This window comes from Palaemon carinicauda, chromosome 35, assembly GCF_036898095.1.
Source record: "Palaemon carinicauda isolate YSFRI2023 chromosome 35, ASM3689809v2, whole genome shotgun sequence".
In the NCBI taxonomy this organism is placed as follows: domain Eukaryota; kingdom Metazoa; phylum Arthropoda; class Malacostraca; order Decapoda; family Palaemonidae; genus Palaemon; species Palaemon carinicauda.
Genome location: NC_090759.1, coordinates 15606474 through 15627401, shown reverse-complemented (window position 1 = coordinate 15627401; position 20928 = coordinate 15606474). Strand labels below are relative to the sequence as shown.

The window sequence follows — 20928 nt, the reverse complement described above, 5'->3', positions numbered from 1 at the left end:
AAGAGCCCAGTCCAGCTCTTCATCTTCACCACTCTCTGGGAGAGCTGATTAAGGGGATCTCTCTTGAGACTCTCTCCAGCCGGCAGTTCTCTTTCTCGGCGGCCGAAGTCCTTAATCAGGAAAAGGTCACAAAGTATGCTATGCAGGCTACTTCGTGGCTGGATATCTGGTTAGGGACCTTGGGAATCTTGGTACGAACCAAGGATTTCTCCAAGGAATGTACCAGGAAGGCCATGGAGACCATCCTTCTCTCAGGCACTCGCACGATCAAGTTTCTTGCCCACCAAGTTTCGAACTCGTGGGCAAACACCATCTTGAAACGTTGAGATGCGGTGTCTGAGAGATTCCACCATCAGGTCCCCAACGTCGAGATAACTAGGCTCAGACATTCCTTTGTAGAGGGAGCCCACCTTTTTGAGCCTAAGGACGTGGAACATGCTGCTGAGAGATGGAGGAAGTCCCATCAGGACTCCCTCCTCCATAGGGCTTTGACATCCAAGCCCTATATACCTCCAGCTCCTCAGCAGTTGTCCAACCAAGACCATAACAACGAAGACAGCAGCGAAGATAGTGGTGTCTAAGAAGCCCTTTCCTGTCGAGGACAGGAAAGGCAAGAAGTCTTCCAGGGGAGGGAAAAATCCTAGAGGGAGCAGCCGAGGCCGCAAACGCTAGGATAGGCAGTCCCCCTGCTTGTCCACCAGTGGGGGGATGCCTATAAAGTTGCTTGGACAGGTGGAAGGAACTCAGGGCTGATTCCTGGACGGTCTCTGTGATCGGACAAGGATATCGCGTCCCGTTCATATCATCTCAACCTCCCCTGACAGCGAATCCAGTGTCGTTGAGCTCCTATGCCACGGGATCGGCAAAGGGGCTAGCTCTTCGGGCAGAAGTCCAGACCCTGTTGAAGAAAGGCGCTCTCCAAGAGGTCCTTGACAGGTCTCCAGGCTTCTTCAGTCGACTCTTTCTTTTAAAGAAGGCGTCTGGAGGCTGGAGACCAGTCATCGACCTCTCAATCCTGAACAAGTTTGTCAAACAAACTCCGTTCAGCATGGAGACGGCAGACACGGTCAGACGAGCTGTAAGACCTCAGGACTTCATGTGTACACTGGACCTGAAGGACGCATACTTCCAGATCCCAGTCCATCCATCTTCAAGGAAGTACTTAAGATTCAGCCTAGACAACAGGAAGTACCAGTTCAAGGTGCTGTGCCTCGGTCTTTCCACAGCACCTCAAGTTTTCACCAGAATGTTTGCCCTAGTGTCATCTTTTGCGCACAGGATTGGCATCCATCTCCTCCGCTATCAGGATGACTGGCTAATCCTAGCAGACTCGGTGTCAACCCTTCTTCAACACCGAGACAAACTTCTGAGACTTTGCCAAGATCTGGGGATCATGGTAAATCTCGAGAAGTCATCCCTGCTTCCTACACAGAGAGTGGTATAGCTAGACATGATTATAGACACCAATCTCCACAAAGCCTTCCCATCAGACGACAGGATAACTAGGCTGAGGAAGGTTGCAAGACCTTTTCTCAGACGAGAAGAACTTACAACCCAGACGTGGTTATGTCTCCTCGATCACCTTTCATCACTGGCCCGTCTAGTTCCCAATGGTCGCCTCAGGATGAGATTCCTCTAGTGGCGACTCAAGTCCCGGTGGAATCAGACTCTCGATTCCCTGGACATCCGGATCCCCATTGGATCAGTGGAACTGACGGACCTCAAGTGGTGGGTGGCAGACGAGAATCTATGAAAGGGAGTGGATCTTCTCGTCCTCCCCCCGGATTTGATGCTGTTCTCAGACGCTTCAAAAAAAGGGTGGGGGGGGGGCCCACCTGCTGCACTAAACGACCTCAGGCCTCTGGTCAGTCAGAAGAGTACTTCCACATAAATCTCCCAGAGATGAAGGCCGTCTTTCTAGCCCTTCAACAGTTCCAACAGTTCCTGGCGGGCCACTCAGTGGTGGTGATGAGCGACAACACCACAGTAGTGACTTACATCAACAAGCAAAGAGGTAATTTTTCGCACCACCTATCCCATCTAGCAGTAGAGATACTGAGATCCACTCGATACCAGTATCAGCACACTTCATTCCCGGCAAAAGGAATGTGCTCGCTGACAACCTGAGCAGAGCATCTCAGATAGTGAGTACCGAGTGGTCTTTGGATAATCTAGCAGCCAACAAAGTCCTGACTTTGTGGGGTTCTCCGACAGTGGACCTCTTCGTAACGGCCCTGAACTTCAGGCTCCCGTTGTATTGTTCCTCAGTCCCAGACCCCAAGGCTCTCTGGCAAGATGCATTACAACAACGGTGGGAGAACATCGACGTTTATGCCTTTCCCCCGTTCTGTTGATGAGGATGGTACTCAACAAGGCCAGAACATTGATCATCCTGTCAATGACCCTCATAGCTCCGCTATGGCATCACAGAATGGTTTCCGGACCTTCTGCAACTCCTATCGGAGACCCCAAGGGAACTCCCTCCACAACACGATCTATGCAAACAACCACATGCCAACATATTCCACAAAGTCGTAGCTTTGCTATGACTTCACGCCTGGAGACTATCCCACTTCCTCTCTCAGAGAGGATTTTCGCAACAAGTTGTGAATAGGATGTCTGGATACCTGCGGAAATCATCAGCAGCAGTCTACCAGACAAAGTGGAAAGTCTTCTGTGGTTGGTGTCGTGGAAGGGGTATCTCTCCTCTCGATGCCACTACTCCAGCAATAGCGGAGTTCCTCGTGTATTTGCGTGAAGAAATTCGCCTGTCAGTTTCGGCAGTAAAAGGCTATCGCTCAGCCTTAAGCCTCGCCTTTAGACTTAAAGGAATGGACATTTCTTCATCGCTTGAACTTTCCTTGCTCGTACGGAGTTATGAACTTACCTGTCCTCAGTTGGAAGTGAGACCTCCCCCATGGAACGTGGTTCGAGTTCTCAGACCTCCCTATGGACCATTACGCCAGGCAACAGATTGCCACCTGACTTGGAAGACGGTGTTCCTGCTAGCTTTGGCTTCGGCCAAACGAGTCGGTGAACTTCATGGTCTCTCATACGACATCGCTCATTCAAGGGGATGGGGAGAGGTAACGTTCAGCTTCGTCCCTGAGTTTATTGCTAAGACTCGAAATCCAGGAGTAGCGGATTCACGATTTGACTCCTTCCGGATTTCGAGTCTTCATTCTGTAACACATGACCCTGATCATCTCTTACTCTGCCCAGTGAGGAGTTTGAGGCTGTACCTTAAGAGAACAGCCGCAGCCCGTCCTTGTGTGCCGGCACTCTTCGTCAGCACAGGAAGGACCAAGAGGAGGGTCACCAAGAACACCATCTCGGCATGGATTTGCAAGGTCATAGACCATGCATTGAATCCAGCCCCCCCTCCTTCACGTCGCTCCAGAGCTCATTAAATCTCACAGGATATCTCTGCCTTCCTCTCCTAAACATTTTTACACCACCTGGTATTCCATCAGGTCCCACTGCTTTCCCCTTCATTTTATCCAGTGCCTTCTCAACCTCTTTGCTGATATCTTGGACTATTCTTTCTACTACTAAAACAACTAAAATAGTACATGTTCTGATTTTCACTGTAAAAGAAAACTTCCGTCCAAATGTTTAACAGTATGTATAGTTGGACACTGGTGTCCCTGAAGTACACTGTGCTCCAAAGAAGGGCACCCTATCACTCCCTAACTTTATGGTGAGTAACCAAAGAATTAGTGTATAGAGGAATGCTAGAGGTAGTGGGCTGGGAAAAACACAGGAACTCGCTGTGCAGTAAGGGTGTGGCTTGGTGCACATCCTCAGAGCGAGGTGTATCAGGAATTCCTTTCCAACTCTACATAAATAATACAGTAGGGCTTGGTCATGATCTAGCAGTCTTTTCATAACTTGTAAAGATTACAGGAGGTTTGTCTGTTCAGCGTAGGTTGCCCCGAAATGTCCTTAATACTTCAGGAAGGGAAAGTTTTGTATTTATTAGGAATATTTAACAATTATATTTTTGCGAAAATATGATACAGTACAGTACTTTATATTAAATAAGATAATAATAAATGTTACCTTATTAAGGAAATCTGATCATCACAAATTTTAAGGCAACATGTGTAAAGCAGACCAAATATTACACGAACCCATTAAGTAATATTAAAGAAATATACAAGGCTTGTAGCTAGTAAATCTTTATTCCCTTGTAATTTCAATGTAATTCATAAATAGCCCCTCACAAATCCTTTGAGTTTTTAATAAATTTTAGAAGTACCGAACATAATTTTATTTGATTTAAAGCCCACTTCTGAATCATACAAGTTGTTAAATCTATAATTCCAAAATCTTTAGGAGTGTGTAAATCCAAATCCTTCAAATTAGGACAAATCCGTTGCGCCTCAATTGCAGTGTCACTGTAGGTTCTGTAACATCACCTGCTTTATCATAACCTGACCAAAGTAATCTGTTTCATCTTGTGCACTCGTGACGTGTAATCTCATAAATGGTCCCACTTATTATTGATCAAAAATTGTTTATCAACCTATAAGCATGTGTTTGACTCTAGCATTATGGATACAGTATTTACTTGTGATATTTTCATGTCTTGAATTGACTTTTATTATTGCTATTTCAGAGTCCTAGTATTCGAATGCAAAAACTGATCAATGCAAAGGTTAGAGAAGTGAAGGTGTTGCATCAAGAAATTCATGCAAGGGAGAATGAAAAGCAAGAAATGGAAATGAAATATGAATCGTCACAAAAGAAGATTTCCAAGTTGAGTGAGTATTGGTTTATTACCTTCTCCCTTGATGTAAATAACTTTTTATGCCACCTGAATATTTGAATTTGACTATTTTTTGACTCGTTGAATATCTTAGTAGTCTCTGTCTGTTTAGGGATATGTCTTATGAATTGCTTTTTGGATTTGTAGAAAGATCATCCATAAAGGATATACAATTTAATATACATTTAGAATGTCTGCAATGTTTTTTACTTTGAAATATTTGTTACATATTGGTTACATATTGATCTCTTGATTAATTTACCGTTTTCTGCCATAGCTGATATGTTGGCCAAGTGCCAAGAAGATTTAAAGGATCAGCGTCAGCAAAGGGATGAACTTGAGGCAAGAATGTTAAGTGGAGAAGATTTTGTTCAACAGCAGGTAAGGAATTTGGATATCAATGTCCAGAAGTTATTGCTAAACTGTAGTTACTCTTTTCTTAGAAGTATTTTCAAGACAATATTCTTTCAAAATGTAATCACTGCTAGTCAAATGTTGCATAATAGTTTTGTAAACTTTAATTTGTTCCGTAACAGGAATACAAACCACGCTATTTAATAGGGGTATTACTTTCGGCGTAGCTGAAATGACGAGCCATTAATTTTTAATGAGGGTTTACTATCCACACCGCTAGTTAGTGGGGGTAGGGGAGGGTAGCTTGCTACCCCCCCTCTCACACCTGTGCTTGAGCTCACTTTGCTGTCGGTTTGGATGGTGGTTGGACGTGTCCGCTCTCATCCTCTCCGTCATTTGGCAGCCATTTAATTGCTTTTGTCTTTTCTTTTTCTAGTTCTGTATATGGGAAGTTGGCCTCTGCGATCATGCGCACCTGCCCTGGGTTTCCCGACCGCCCCTGTGGAACATTCATGTCGGTGGTCGAGACTGATCCTCACGCCCTTTGTCCTTCTTGTAGGGGCCAACGGTGTGATACCAACAACAAGTGTAGTGAGTGTAGGGAGTGGTCTACCTCCCAGTGGGAGAGATTTTCGCGACGACGGAAGAAGAAGTCCAAACGGCATATTTCTCCTTTGAAGGTTGCTGCGAAAGGAGAAAAACCCAAGGCCTCTTCTTCCGTTGCCCAAACCTCCTCCGAAGCTCCCACTCGGTCAGTCTTTCGAGAGACCGTCGAAGGGTAGTGTAAACCGATGTATTGTTAACCAACCTTGGGACTCGAGAGATGAGGTTGCTTCCCCTAGCGAAGCAGCTCCACCTCTTCCCCCCCGGGGGAGGATATGTCACTAACCTCCTTTTTTCAGCTTTGGTCCTCCTTGGGGGCTTACGGGTTCGCCCTCCAAGGAGGTTTTGCTTAACTACATCCGATTGGGTGCTGCTGTCAATCAATCGTCGTCACTGGCAGAGGTTGATCCTCTGTCTCTTGTTGACGTTGCGATGTCAGAGGTATCCAATGCAGTCTCACCCATCTCTTCCACTCCAAACTCCACGGTAGCTGACGGCTTAGTTTCTCCCGTTCCTGTTCAACCTACGAGGGAGAAACTAAGTCCATCGTCAGTCTCTCCTGCTAGTGTTTCTCCCCCTCGGGGGAGTTCACTTACATACTCCTCTTCGGAGGACTGCAGAAGGTCAGCAGATGTACGTCAAAGAGTGAATGAAGGATGCAAAGTGTTGGGGGCAGTTAAGGGAGTAATAAAAAATAGAGGGTTGGGCATGAATGTAAAGAGAGTTCTGTATGAGAAAGTGATTGTACCAACTGTAATGTATGGATCGCAGTTGTGGGGAATGAAAGTGACGGAGAGACAGAAATTGAATGTGTTTGAGATGAAATGTCTAAGGAGTATGGCTGGTGTATCTTGAGTAGATAGGGTTAGTGAACGAAGTAGTGAGAGTGAGAACGGGTGTAAGAAATTAGTTAGCAGCTAGAGTGGATATGAATGTGTTGAGGTGGTTTGGCCATGTTGAGAGAATGGAAAATGGCTCTGCTAAAGAAGGTGATCAATGCAAGAGTTGATGGGAGAAGTACAAGAGGAAGGCCAAGGTTTGGGTGAATGGATGTAGTGAAGGAAGCTCTGGGTGATAGGAGGATAGATGTGAGAGAGGCAAGAGAGCGTGCTAGAAATAGGAATGAATGGCGAGTGATTGTGACGCAGTTCTGGTAGGCTCTGCTGCTTCCTCCGGTGCCTTGGAAGACCGCAGAGGTAGGAGCAGTAGGGGATTCAGCGTTATGAAGCTTCATCTGTGGTGGATAACGGGGGAGGGTGGGCTGTGGCACCCCTAGCAGTACCAGCCGAACTGGGTTGAGTCCCTTGTCAGGCTTGGAGGAATGTAGGGAGGAGAGGTCCCCTTTTCTGTTTCATTTGTTTTTGGGGGAGTGCCTTGGTATGTGTATGTATGTACAATCATCATTGAACCATGGTTTGTCCTTAACTCGGTACCTTAGCACACCAGAAGGGATATGCCTATCAATCATGTTGACCAGATTCTCATTCAAAGGGACAACAGGATCAACACTACTATACAATTGTGACCGATTGAAGCCCAAAAGATCATGCAAAATCCCATTCCAGTCTGCTTGAGATTTCATATAAAACTTACAAGAGTATGATACATCAGGGACAGGCTGCTCAGTCTTCACTACTTAAGAAATCAAGGCATGATCAGATGTCCCAACTGGAGACCCAGCCTTACTTGTTATAACACAGGGAAGTCTGTTTATACGAGGTCCAAGCAGTTTCCAGACCTGTGAGTAGCTTCACTTATGATTTGCTTACGGCTTGATTCAGAGGCAACCTTCCCTCTTTCGGGGAGAATTGCTGACAGCTCAACGAAGATTAGCATCTGGTATCTCGCCGCCAAAGACTATGATTTTCCCCGTTGGGCTTGGGGGAAAGTAAAATCCAAGGCAAGGTCCTCCTTTGAGAGGACCTCTCTCTCATCAGCAAGAGAGATTGTTCAGTGTCCAACACGTGATGTACGCCTACGGTTTTTCCCATTGGGCTGGGGAAAAAGTAGTTTAGGTGATGTCCTCCTTCGGGAGAACATTCCTCTTGTTGACGAGAGAAAGCATGTTCAGCTTTTTGTGACAGAGCAGACTTCCTCTTCAGAGGTTCCTGCTAGACATTCTCCTTTGGGGGTTTGTCAGGAGGAGTAATTTCTGATACCTCTTCTCCATTGGCTTTCTCCTTCCCCTGCAGTAGGAGACGCTCTCTTGAACCTTCAGGTTGTCGCAGGTGCTGCGGCCTGTCGGTCTGACCTTGGTCTCGTGGCCGATGCCAAATATGTTGCTTCTCCTCCAGGGGCGTTAGGAGGGGCAAAGTCCTAGTTTTGTTCCTGCATCAATGACCTTAGATGTCAGGATGCCAGACAACTCATAACCATAATCCTTCATCCGAGGAACATCTCTCATACACGAGAGAGAACGCTTGTGGTCAGCGGTTTCCTTACGCTTAGGCTTCTCCCCCAAGGTTAGCGGGTAGTGCGTTGTCCTAAGTGATGTTCTCCTTTGGGAGAAAACCCCTCTCCTTCCTTAGGAAGGTCATGAACTTAAGCAGTCTCCCCCCAGGTTGTTTCAGCTAGACGTTCCCTTACGGAGGTTCTTGACCCTCTGCATCCAGGGTGTGTTCCTCAACCAGTGGTTGGAGTTGCCTTTTTGAGCCCTCGGGTTCAAGTGGCATTGTGCCTTCGGGGTCTCGTGACGATCTCACATCAGGCTAGCTTGATCCGGAGCCTTCGGGCTTCGTTGCAAAGTTCCTTTGGGCTTGCGGGACACCAAACCTTTGGGCTTGCGGGACACTGAACCTCTGGGCTTGCGGGACACCGAACCTCTGGGCTTGCGGGACACCGAACCTCTGGGCTTGCGGGACACCGAACCTCTGGGCTTGTGGGACACCGAACCTCTGAGCTTGCGGGACACCGAACCTTCGGGGTTGCGGGACACCGAATCTTCGGGCTTGCGGGACACCGAACCTTTGGGTTCTGGTTTCGATGTTCCTTTGGGTTCCCAAAGCCCAGGACCTTTGAGTCCCCATTTTGCTAACCCTTTTGGCTTGCTGGACACCGAACCCTTGGGTTCTGGTTTCGATGTTCCTTCGTGTTCTCGCAACCTTGGACTTTGGGGTCGTAGTCATGTTAAGCCTTTGGGTTCTCATGGCCTGGAACCTGGTTCCCGTTGCGTTGAATCTTCGGGCTCTAGCAACCCTGGTTACGCTGAACCCTTGGGTTCTCACAACCTGGCACCTTTTGGGTCCCGTCATGATGAGCCTTTGGGCTCTCGTGGCACCGGGGACCTTTGGGGTCTTGTGACTGTTACGCATAGGGCTTGTGTGACCTCGGCTGTTTGGGCTCTCGTTGTATGGAGCCTTCGGGCTCTCGCCACCCTGGGATCTCAGGGTCCTCGTCCTGTTAGGCCCTTTAGCTTATGTAACACCGAGCCTTCGAGTTCAGGTTACGTAAAGCCTCCGGCTATTGTAACCCGGGACCTTCGTGTTCCAGTTGCATGAGCTCTTCGGTTCTCGCAGCTCCGGTTACGTTGAATGGGGTCTCGTGGCTGCCGTAATGCTGAGGGATTCTATCTCCGAGGTAATGATGATATAGTTCCTTCGGGTTCTTGTCATCCTTCTTGTCGCATGAACCCTGTTTAGGATTCACACGACACATTGCCTGAGGGATTTCATCTCCTCCCCAGGTAACGATGTCGCAGTTATTTTGGGTTCTCGTCGGGTTCACACGATAAGATGCCTGAGTTTCCATCTGCCTCCAGGTACGGATGACGTACTTCGGGTTCTCATGCCTCTCGTCGCGTGACGATCCCTTAGGGTCGCATGAAATGTATTCACGTGCGTAGTAGCTCCTCCCTCTGGGTTTTGCTCTCTTGCTCCTGCTCAGTCTCCTGCCGTGTCGCGTGACGTGGCATTTTTGTGTGACATAGCACTTTCACGTGAGCCTTCGGGTTCTCATGACTTGTGTCATGCTGAGCCTTCTGACTCTCGTGTCACATGTCATGTATCACGCTGAGCCTTTGTGCTCTCGTAACCCTGGAGTCTTCGGTCTCCTGTTGTGTGGTGCCTTCGGGCTCTCGCATCCCCGGCCTGAAGCCTCCTGACTCTTGTGACTGGTGTTACGCTGAGCCCCTTGGGTCTCGTAACCCTTGTTATGTTGAGCCTTAAGGCTCACGTAACACAGAATTTCTTAACTCATCACATTGAGCCTTCAGGATCTCATGACTGGCGGCTCTTGCTTCGTTAGTTACGCTGGGCCCCTGGGCTAGCATAACTGTCTTTGACCTTCAGGTTCCCGTCGCTATGCGACAGCTAGGCTGGTCTTGCCAACTCCATTCCTTTCGTTTCCGAACAAACCACTGTCACATCCCCCTCCTTCCACTTCTAGTGGTTGGGGTAGCAGGTAGTTCGTGATCGTCTCTCATCATCGAGAAGAATTTTTACATCCCAGTACAATTCCTTCTGGCAGGTCTTGCCTGCATTAGACGGTAGTTTTTAGTTTGCTAGCGAGAAAGCGTTTGATGGCAGCCTAATGTTTGGTCTTGTTGAGCAAACCCTCATATACGAGACTATACCCTTTTTGGGAAACTCTTGTTCCTGAGAAGTTTTACATAACTTCAACAGGCATTTGTTAAAACATCATAAAGGCCATAAGAACTCCTTTCTGGTGCATACTCTCTCTCCAAAACAAAACTTTAAGGTTATTGCCACTAACACAGTTTCTTCCAATTGTTTGAGTCGCCTGCATACAGTCATTGTACCCCTGGGTACAACAACTTCTAGTTTTACACAATAGGCTTCTGAAACATTTTATTTATTTTACCCTTACAGGGTTATTGTCTCAAACATTTAGTCCCAAAGGAGCAGTGTTGGCTTACGTTTTCGAACGATAGCAACAACGTGGTCATATTTTCATTACATTTATGAACGTTATAAACCCCGTCCACTAGGGAGCCAGACAACCTTGTCTGTATATGAACGTTGCCAAGCTCCTCCCATAAGGAGGATAGGCAAACCAAAAGGAGAAATGAATGCTACAATAACTGTATATTTTGTTTGTGGGCACAATAACTGTATATTTTGTTTGTGGGCATATGTGCTCACTTCTCGATAAAATTCCACAGCTAGTCGACGATCAACCTTTCCTTGGGCAATAATGTTGCAATTCGTCACACATTATTCCTGCAACCGGATTAATTTTCAAACGTTTACCCGGAAGCAAAGATTGCGCATGCGCTAATACAGGTGGACAAGTACATTTGCGAACAAGCAATTTTTTACCAACAAGGGCTATAGACCATTGTACCATTAGAACTCTGTTCTAATAAATTGTAATGGCTATATCCCTTACGGGGAACCAGGTTATTCATTACTTATCTACGTTCCCGTAACCAGACATACTATATATATGATCTGCCTTCATAGGCACTTCCTTCCTTTCTCTATGATCTAAGGTCTTAGTTTTCTTAGAAATACTTGGACTGAAAACTTCTCATAAGCTTATCTGTTCCCTAGAAAGGAACATTCAATACTTATGCCAGTTTTAACGATCGTATACAAAGAAATACAAACGTTTTTCGTATTTTTTAAGAAAGAAATCTTGGATGCAATTGTTTTCAATGTTCATAGATAGACATGCACGTATTACCCGTCCAACAATAGATTGAAGATACATCTCGATCTTATCCTTTGGGAGTAGTAGGTTGCGTTTGGTACTTACTGAGCGGTCTCTTGTTTGGAAGGCAATCTCTAAGGAGAGTCGCTGTAATAGCATAAGCAGTGCTGATTCTTACTCGGCCAACCCCCACTAGATTAGTGGCAATTGGAGGGAGGACAGGATCCCCTCTTCATACCAGAAGCGTGCAGGCAGTTGTATGTCTTAGCATCATCTCAAGATGTTTTTCTTACTACGCAATCTCCCAACCCCTCGGGACAAACCGCAGATGGTGGGTAGCAGGCGAGAACCTCTGCAAAGAGGCTAATCTTCTCGTCCCCCCTCTGGAACTGATGCTCTCTTTGGATGCATCAAAAGAAGGTGGGGGCCCCCATATGCCGCACTAATTCATCTTCGTTCTTTGGCCCGAATCAGAACGTTGCCAGCATATAGCTCTCTTGGAGAACCATCTAGCAGTAGAAATACTCAGATGGGCAGAAGACATCTAGGTGTTCCCATCCGCTCATGTCATTCCTGGCAAAAGGAATGTGCTTGCAGACAATCAGATAGTGGGCTCCAAGAGTCTTTGAATCATCTAGTGGCCAACAAACTCTTAACTTTGTCGGGTTCCTCGACTGTGGACCTGTTCGCAACGGCCCTGAACTTCAGGCTTCCACTCGAATGTTCCCCAGTCCCGAACCCCTAGGCTCTTGAACCAGATATATTCCAACAACGGTGGGACAGCTTAGATGTCTACGCATTTCCCCTGTTCGGTCTGGTGAGAAGGTCCTAAACTAAGTCTGAATAAGCAAGAACTTATCAATGACTTCAATAGCTCAGCTATGGCATCACACAGAATGGTTCCCTGACCTTCTGCAGCTCCTGACGGAGTTTTTGAGTGAACTTCCTCCAGGACAGTATCTATTAAAACAGCCACATGCCAACATCTTCCACAAAGCCGTAGCTTCGCTTCGACTTCATGCCTAGAAATTGTCCAGCACACCCTCTCTGAGAGAGGCAAAGGATGTCTACACACCACAGACGCTTTTCAGCATCAGTCTTTCTGGCGAAGTGATTGGTCTTTTGTGACTGATGTCATGGAAGGAGTATCACTCCCCTCAATGCCTCTACTCATACAAAATTTTGAGATGACTTGTCCCCAGTCGGAACTTAGACCTCCTCCTTGGAACGCGGTTCAGGTCCTTCAGTCTCTTAAGGTCCCTCTCTATGAACCTTTATGCCAGGTAATAGATCGCCTTCTTACATGGAAGACAGTTTTCCTACTCGCTTTGCCTTCGGCCAAGAGAGTTAGTGAGTTGCAGGGTTTATCTTCTGACTTCTCCTACTCTAGGAGATGGGGAGATTGATTGATTGATTTAAAGTTTTCAGGCATCCTGACATTGAGAGATTGGGAGAAGTGATTCTCAGCTTCGTCCCTGAGTTCATTGCTAAGACTCAAAATCTGTGTGCTGTACCCTAGATTCGGCCCATTCCTGATAGAAAGTTTGTTCTGTGACTAAAGACCCAAACAAACTTGGGCTTTGCCCAGTTAGGAGTCTGTGGTGTTACTATACCGTAAAAGAATGACAGCAGCTTGCCCCCTTATGTCAAGACTGTCAGCATGGGGAAGGTCAAGAGGAGGGTCACAAGGAATACCTTTTCCTCCTGGATTTAGAAGGTAATTGAGTTTCCTTTCAATCCACACCCTCCTCTTTCCAAACGACCCAGAACTCATGATGTTGGAGGCATTGCAATGTCCCTGGCTTTCAAAAAGAACTAATCCATGGCATAGGTTCTGCAAGAGGGCGCATGAAACGTCGACGTTCACTGCCCACTACCTGCAAGACATAACACACAGAAACCAGGACACGTTCTCCATAGGTCCTGTTGTGGCTGCACAAATGGTCTAAAACAGCTCAATCTCTTTGATGGACAAGTAGCAGAGGGTTGAGGAATGAGGTTACTCGGGTGAATGAATAAAATGACTGACTATTTCTTCCTCCCCCCCCCCAGGGAAAACAGCACCATGGTACCTCAGCACAAGCTGACCTCACCCCTCTGCATGTAAGACTCATTTCACTTGTGTATCCTAAGTACAGAAATACTACTTTGTTGCATCCCCAATACCTCTTCGAGGGAGGGTACTGGGTAAAATCTAAAGAATCTCGGATTTTTATTAGAGTTCTTACGTTATAGACCAGCCGCGTTGCTAGTTTCACGAACACAAACTTCTGCAGGCTGCTAATAGGGCATAGCACGAGAATTTAGCGAAGGTAGGGTTCCCACTACTTCGGGCTTCCCGAAGTAGAGAGAACCACAGATCAAAATACCAAAGCCAGTTGGTATAGGACTTCCTCCCTCGTGCGAGTGAGTTTATTCAATATAAATAGTGGAAGGTTTGTATTTGTGCTGGAACAAATGACAAATTTGTAATAATTTGTATTTTTTGTAGCATACAAACATTCCATTATTTATTCACATTGGCCTGCTGCCCTGTCCCCCAAAAAGTCCTACCAGTAAGCAAAGTTATTACTCAACCCAGGTGTGTGAGTGAGTAGGGTAACCGAGCTACCCCCACCCCCACCCTCTAACAAGTGGGTGCGGTACACTTGAAATTATCATGGCTAGTTCAGCTTTGCTGAAAAAAATATACCCAATATAGATAGTGGAATGTTTGTATGCTAGGAATGATATAGATTATTACAAATTGATCATATTGTCTAGTATTGCGCCTCGCAAAACAAAAACAGACTATTAGAAATAATGGCGTACCTAATTCTACGAAGTGAGTGTTGTAGTCTGGAAACTTCTAATTATAAAATATGGTCATAATTGTAAGAAGCTCATGCAGTACTGTATGTACTTGAACGTAGTACTGTACTTTATTGCATTAATCTTTATACTTACTCTGAAGTGTAAACGTGGTACTTTTTAGGTTAGATTTTTTTTCTCTATCATTTACTCCTTTCAATTCTTTAATTCTATTTCCCCTCCTCCCTACCATATTATGACAGGGTATACCATCTGTGTAGCTCTAAAGTAATCAATATCGGATTGTGGACATATCATTACAGTAATTGCCAGTCTCTCGAAAATCTGATATTTTTTCATCCGGCTGCACAATTCATATTGATTTAGTATATTTATTGCTTTTTTTGTTTGTTAGATAACCCAGAGGCTTGCAAGTATGTCTTCTTCTGGTTTTAAGATTCGTTTGTATGCTAAAAGTATTGTGAATTTGCTCATTTTAGAAGATAAAGATCCATATCCCCCCTTTGTTTTGGGAAATACAATGTGGTTTAATACGATGTGCAGAATGTTCCAAGTTCCCAGATAAGATCATGTAAGAATATGTCAAGTTAATTTCTAAAAGAATTCCTATTAGTGGCCCTAAATGTAAAAGGAAAGAAGATGGTAAATCAGGGGAAGGGTCAGAATAGTCCAGTCTAGGGGATTTGGGTGGTGATATAGAAATTGTTCAAATGAGGCATGAACAGACTAATGTTCGGAATGAAATTGATTGGCTTAGAACTTAGTTTATGAACAAATTCTGAGATAGAAGAATTTTATAGGAGTTCAAATCAATTAATCTCTCCTCCCGCTTATGAGCAACCTTTCTGTGCAATGATCAGTACAGTATTGCGGCATATAGTATGAAACTTCCAATATCAGGCGCACTCAAATCATTTTTAAACGGGGGAACAAAACATTGCTTCGTGATGCACCTTGCCTAACCCACGTAGCTTCAAAACCATGCTAGGCAGTTTGATTTCAAATATGAAGCATCCCAAAGTTGATATTGTTTGCCATAGAGCACCACAGGTAGTGTGCCCAACCATAACTTACTAGAGGGGTAAAGCAATTGGAATGGGGAGAGAGTGGGAATTATTCAAGTTTTTTGTATTGATGGACACTGGGAAAGAGTTTTGCTGAGGAAGCAAGGGGAAGACCATAGGTAATTGAAATTGAAATAAATCCCATTATCAAAGTTCTCTTTTTGGACCTGTAAGTCAACTCCAGTGTTTTGCATTATCTTCACATTAACATTTATTTTGCTCATTTGGCTCTATCAGTTCCAATTTTCTATGTATTCTCCTTTAGATGAGACTTATATATAAGCAAGGCAATTATCGATTTTTCTCTATATGTTTCCCTTATTTATTCAACCATCACTTAAATATTCACTATGGTCACTATTAGTGATGCCTTAGTTCTTGCGCTGTGTAAATCTACTTGTATTATCACTTGCCTTCATTGCATACTGTAGTTTGTTTTGTAAATTTATCAAGCCTCATGCCAAAGACTGTTTTTTATTTTATATTGTTAGTACAGTACTGTAATTGAAAAAAGGTCTCGGGATTCACAAATATCCTAACTATTAAACTCTCCATAAGTCTTGGCTTGCTATGGCTGGAATGGTCATAATTATTTCAGGCATGTTAAAAAAGTAAGTGTCATGGAAACAAAAGGAAGGTTTCTAGAACTGATTTGTAATTTTTTTTTCATTTATCCTTTTTCAGATTCAGCGCATGAGTAAGGAGCTATCAGTTTTACGGAAAGAGAACTCCTCACTCCAAGAAAATGTTCGTCACATTGCAGATGAAAATGATGAACTTACTACTAAGGTAAGAAATTATTAGATAGCTAAGAAAGTCAAATATTTCTTTTAAGCTAACCATAGGATATCATTATTTAGATAGAGGCAAGATATCATAATCGTACAGTACGTGTCTACAAACCACTAACAAGTCTTGTTTTTTAGAATAACTCATATTGTAAAGCAACTTGCAGAGAAAGTTTTTAAGAATTAATGAAGAAGCTAGTCATATTTTTTTTATTATTATTATTATTATTATTACTATAGGATACAAAGTATGTGGTGGATAATGGGGGATGGTGGGCTGTGGTATCCTAGCAGTATCAAACATGCTCTGCTGAATCTCTCGTCAGGCTGGAAGCAGCTAAGAGAAGAAAAGCCCCCCCCCCCCCCCCCTTTTTTTTTGATGTTGGCTACCCCCTAAAATTGGGGAAGTGCCTTGGTAAATAGATAAATAGACAAAGTATGGCTGAATGGATGCCGCACAGAATCTTTAGTTTGGAGAGAAGAGAAATATTTGGTGCCAGGAATAAGGAAAGCCTTTCAAAAGTGGAATTAAGGTAGGGGATTCAGCACTATGAAGCTTCATCTGTGGTGGATAACGGGGGAGGGTGGGCTGTGGCACCCCTAGCAGTACCAGCCGAACTTGGTTGAGTCCCTTGCCAGGCTGGGAGGAACGTAGGGAGGAGAGGTCCCCTTTTCTGTTTCATTTGTTTGATGTCAGCTACCCCCCAAAATTGAGGGAAGTGCCTTGGTATATGTATGTATGGATGTATTTGAATGATAATTATCGTACAATTACTATAATAAGGGCTGGGTATGATGTATAATACTGTACCTCTTACTGTATAGGTATCATGCGCTTTTGTGTAATAATTCTGTGATTGATACATACATATACCAAGGCACTTCCCCCAATTTTGGGGGGTAGCCGACATCAAACAAATGAAACAGAAAAGGGGACCTCTCCTCTCTACGTTCCTCCCAGCCTGACAAGGGACTCAACCGAGTTTGGCTGGTACTGCTAGGGGTGCCACAGCCCACCCTTCCACATTATCCACCACAGATGAAGCTTCATAACACTGAATCCCCTACTGCTCCTATCTCCGCGATCTTCCAAGGCACCGTAGGAAGCAGCAGAGCCTACTGGAACTGCGTCACAATCGCTCGCCATTCATTCCTATTTCCAGCACACTCCCTTGCCTCTCTCATATCTATCCTCCTATCACCCAGAGCTGCCTTCACTCCATCCATCTACCCAAACCTTGGCCTTCCTCTTGTACTCCTCCCATCAACTCTTGCATTCATCACCTTCTTTAGCAGACAGCCATTTTCCATTCTCTTAACATGGCCAAACCACTTCAACACATTCATATCCACTCTAGCTGCTAACTCATTTCTTACACCCGTTCTCACCCTCACTACTTCATTCCTAACCCTATCTACTTAAGATACACCAGCCATACTCCTTAGAGATGTCATCTCAAACACATTCAATTTCTGTCCCTCTGTCACTTTCATTCCCCACAACTGCGATCCATACATTACAGTTGGTACAATCACTTTCTCATACTGAACTCTCTTTACATTCATGCCAAACCGTCTTATTTTTTACTACTCCCTTAACTGCCCCCAACTATTTGCATCCTTCATTCACTCCCTGACGTACATCTGCTTCCACTCCACCATTTGCTGCAACAACAGACCCCAAGTACTTAAACTGATCCACATCCTCAAGTAACTCTCTATTCAACATGACATTCAACCTCGCACTACCTTCCCTTCTCATACATCTCATAACCTTACTCTTACCCACATTAACTCTCAACTTCCTTCTCTCACACACCCTTCCAAATTCTGTCACTAATCGGCCAAGCTTTTCTTCCGCATCTACAACCAGTACAGTATCATCCGCAAACAACAACTTATTTACCTCCCATTCATGGTCATTCTCGTCTACCAGTTTCAATCCTCGTCCAAGCACTCGACCATTCACCTCTCTCACCACTCAATCAACATACAAGTTAAACAACCACGGCGACATCATACATCCCTGTCTCAGCCCCACTCTCACCGGAAACCAATCGCTCACTTCATTTCCTATCCTAACACACGCTTTACTACCTTTGTAGAAACTTTTCACTGCTTGCAATAACCTTCCACCAACTCCATATAACATCATCACATTCCACATTGCTTCCCTATCAACTCTTATCATACGCTTTCTCCAGATCCATAAACTCAACTTACACCTCCTTACCTTTTGCTAAGTATTTCTCGCATATCTGCCTAACTGTAAAAATCTGATTCATACAACCCCTACCTCTTCTAAAACCACCCTGTACTTCTAAGATTGCATTCTCTGTTTTATCCTTAATCCTATTAATCAGTACTCTACCATACACTTTTCCCGCCACACTCAACAAACTAATACCCCTTGAATTACAACACTCATGCACATCTCCCTTACCCTTATATAGTGGTACAATACACGCACAAACCCAATCTACTGGTACCATCGACAACACAAAACACATATTAAACAATCTCACCAACCATTCAAGTACAGTCAAACCCCCTTCCTTCAACATCTCAGCTCTCACACCATCCATACCAGATGCTTTTCCTACTCTCGTTTCATCTAGAAAAAAAAAAAAGAAGAAGACTACATTTAAGATATATTCACTATTACAGCATTTTGAATCACATTCTGTTCACACACGTTAGGTGTCACACAGTACTTGGGTAATGATGGATATTGTCTGTTATGACAATTATTTAGGCATTAACTGGAGATCTTGTGAAGATCTTCACAAAGTATGCAGTCACTACAAGGATGTAATCGTCGTCCACACCACAATTCCTCTCTAGCCGCCTCACGTATGCATTCTCCAGACCGCGGTAATGAATCAGTCCTAAGGTCCTTCTAACGGGATAGTGTAAGCTCTTCAGCAGCACAGGGAGTAGCACAGTCACTCAAGGCAGATGTTGAACCTAGGGAATCCTTTCAGACTAGGGGAATGGGAAGTGAGAGAGAACATTAATTTGAAAAACCGTCTACTCGACGTGAAGAGGAATGAAAGGAGACAATAGATCCCACAACTCTTGACTAAGGGCCTGCACCTGCAGAGGTGAAGAACCTGGAAACTGAATTTATCTTTGTGAAGGTTTTAGCCCTGATTAAGGAGCAAAACAATCTAGGGAAAGCATCGAAGGACCATGTAGAGAGAGCCAAGGCTGTAGTTGACAGGCACTTTGATGTTCCTCAAGGATCACAGTCATCTTTAGAGCTTCCCTGATCAGAAGTTGTCAGAGAAACAATCGACACTGTAGACAAACAGATGTCTGGATTTATGAACTTTAAAAGCAAGTAGGTTATACAGTATACTGTAGGAGCTATCTCTCCGTCAGTGTATGTTCTATTGTTCTATGTTCCCTAGTTATCATGCCCTTCTTCCCTTCCAATTGATGTAGGCATCATGACACTGACCCCTGGTATCTTTTTTGAAAGATTGAGCACAAAGCAAAATCTTTACTTTGAATTAGCTACCATAGAAGCCACCTCCATGGTCAGCCTGTAAGCATCGTCTTTGTTGTACTACTGGTCCACTGCAGAATCGTACTTCGCTTTCTCCCAGAACCTATGGGAACCCAAGGAGAAGAGGACGTTTACGAACCTGGTCTTATCTGGAGCCAAATTGGTTAGCTTCGTGGCAAACCAGTCTGCCAACCAGTGGACCAACTGGCTAATCAAATGCAGAAACTGGGGTCTCAAAGCTAGGAAAGAATATGGGGCATAGAGAAGCTATTGACACTTCACAACACTCCCGAAAACAGACCCAGACCTAGGTCCCAGTAAGAAGTTGATAATGCTGTGGAAAGTGGGAGGAAGACGAGTCTGGACTCCTTTTCCTCTGAACAATGACCTTTAAAGGCCATGCCATATCTAGGCAGACCTCTAAAGCATCGGCTCTGAGACCATTGAAATCCACCCTTAAGAAACATTTGGCGGTGCTAAGACCCAGATCGACTTGCACACCAGCTCGGACACCGCTCCTACTTTTCAATTTCTTTCTGGTCAGACCATAAGAGACAGGTAGAAGAGGACCTAAGTGGTGCTAGGGCTAGCAGTCCCCTGCTCAGACTGCTACAAGGGGGGATACCTTGTGAGCCAATGGGCACAGTGGTAGCAGTATAGCGACACAAGTGAATGATATGGGTCCTACAGGATTGTATAGTACATTACTCTGTTCATTGGCTCTCCATCTCTTGCTAGGATACCGAAGAAATTTATGTATTATATTCCAAATTCGACCACATACCTCGCCCTTCATTTTAAGGTAAGGAAGCTGTTTGACAAGGGATTGCTACAGATTGAATGGGACGGACCTTTGGGTTTTTACAGGCCTACCTTCCTAGTGGAGAAGGCATCTGTGGGCTGGAGACCAGTCATTGACCTCTCCCCCTCGAACAAGTATATGCTGCTGATTCTGTTCAGGACTGAGATGTCGAAACCTTACGTTCAGCAGTAAGACTTCTGGAACGATTTTGTCTTGTCACTGGGTCATAAAGATGGGTACTTTCAGATCCCTTTCCATTGGTTTAGTGGGAAGTTCCTCCACTTCATCCTCAGGGGTATGTGTGAACTGCATTCTTCTTAAGAGAGACCTCAACAACTGGCTGATACTGTCCTCCTTGGGAGGACAGCTTCTTCAGCAGAGAGACAGATTTCTAGAGTTTTGTCTCAGTCTGGGTATTATGATAAATATGGAGAAGTCTATTCTCGAGCCTGGGCAGAGGATGGAGTACTTGGGTATGGTTATAGATACAAAGAAGGCGAAGATCTTTCCTTCGGAGATTTGTATCAGCAGTCTCATGTACGGAGTGCAACCCTTCCTCATCAAACAACTTACTCCAGCAAGACATTGGTAAAAGTTACTTGAACACCTCTCGT

The 20928-nt window shown here is 44.8% G+C and overlaps 1 protein-coding gene across 3 annotated transcripts in view; it reads left to right on the top strand.

The window, feature by feature from the left end:
- The window catches only part of LOC137627638 (uncharacterized), a 208874-nt gene that overhangs the window by 69729 nt on the left and 118217 nt on the right, over window positions 1-20928 (top strand). For all 3 annotated transcript variants that reach the window (XM_068358774.1, XM_068358772.1, XM_068358773.1), the window contains exons 7-9: window positions 4622-4766; window positions 5049-5152; window positions 15898-16002. In XM_068358774.1, coding sequence (XP_068214875.1) covers window positions 4622-4766; window positions 5049-5152; window positions 15898-16002 — 354 coding nt within the window. The remainder of the gene's footprint in view (window positions 1-4621; window positions 4767-5048; window positions 5153-15897; window positions 16003-20928) is intronic.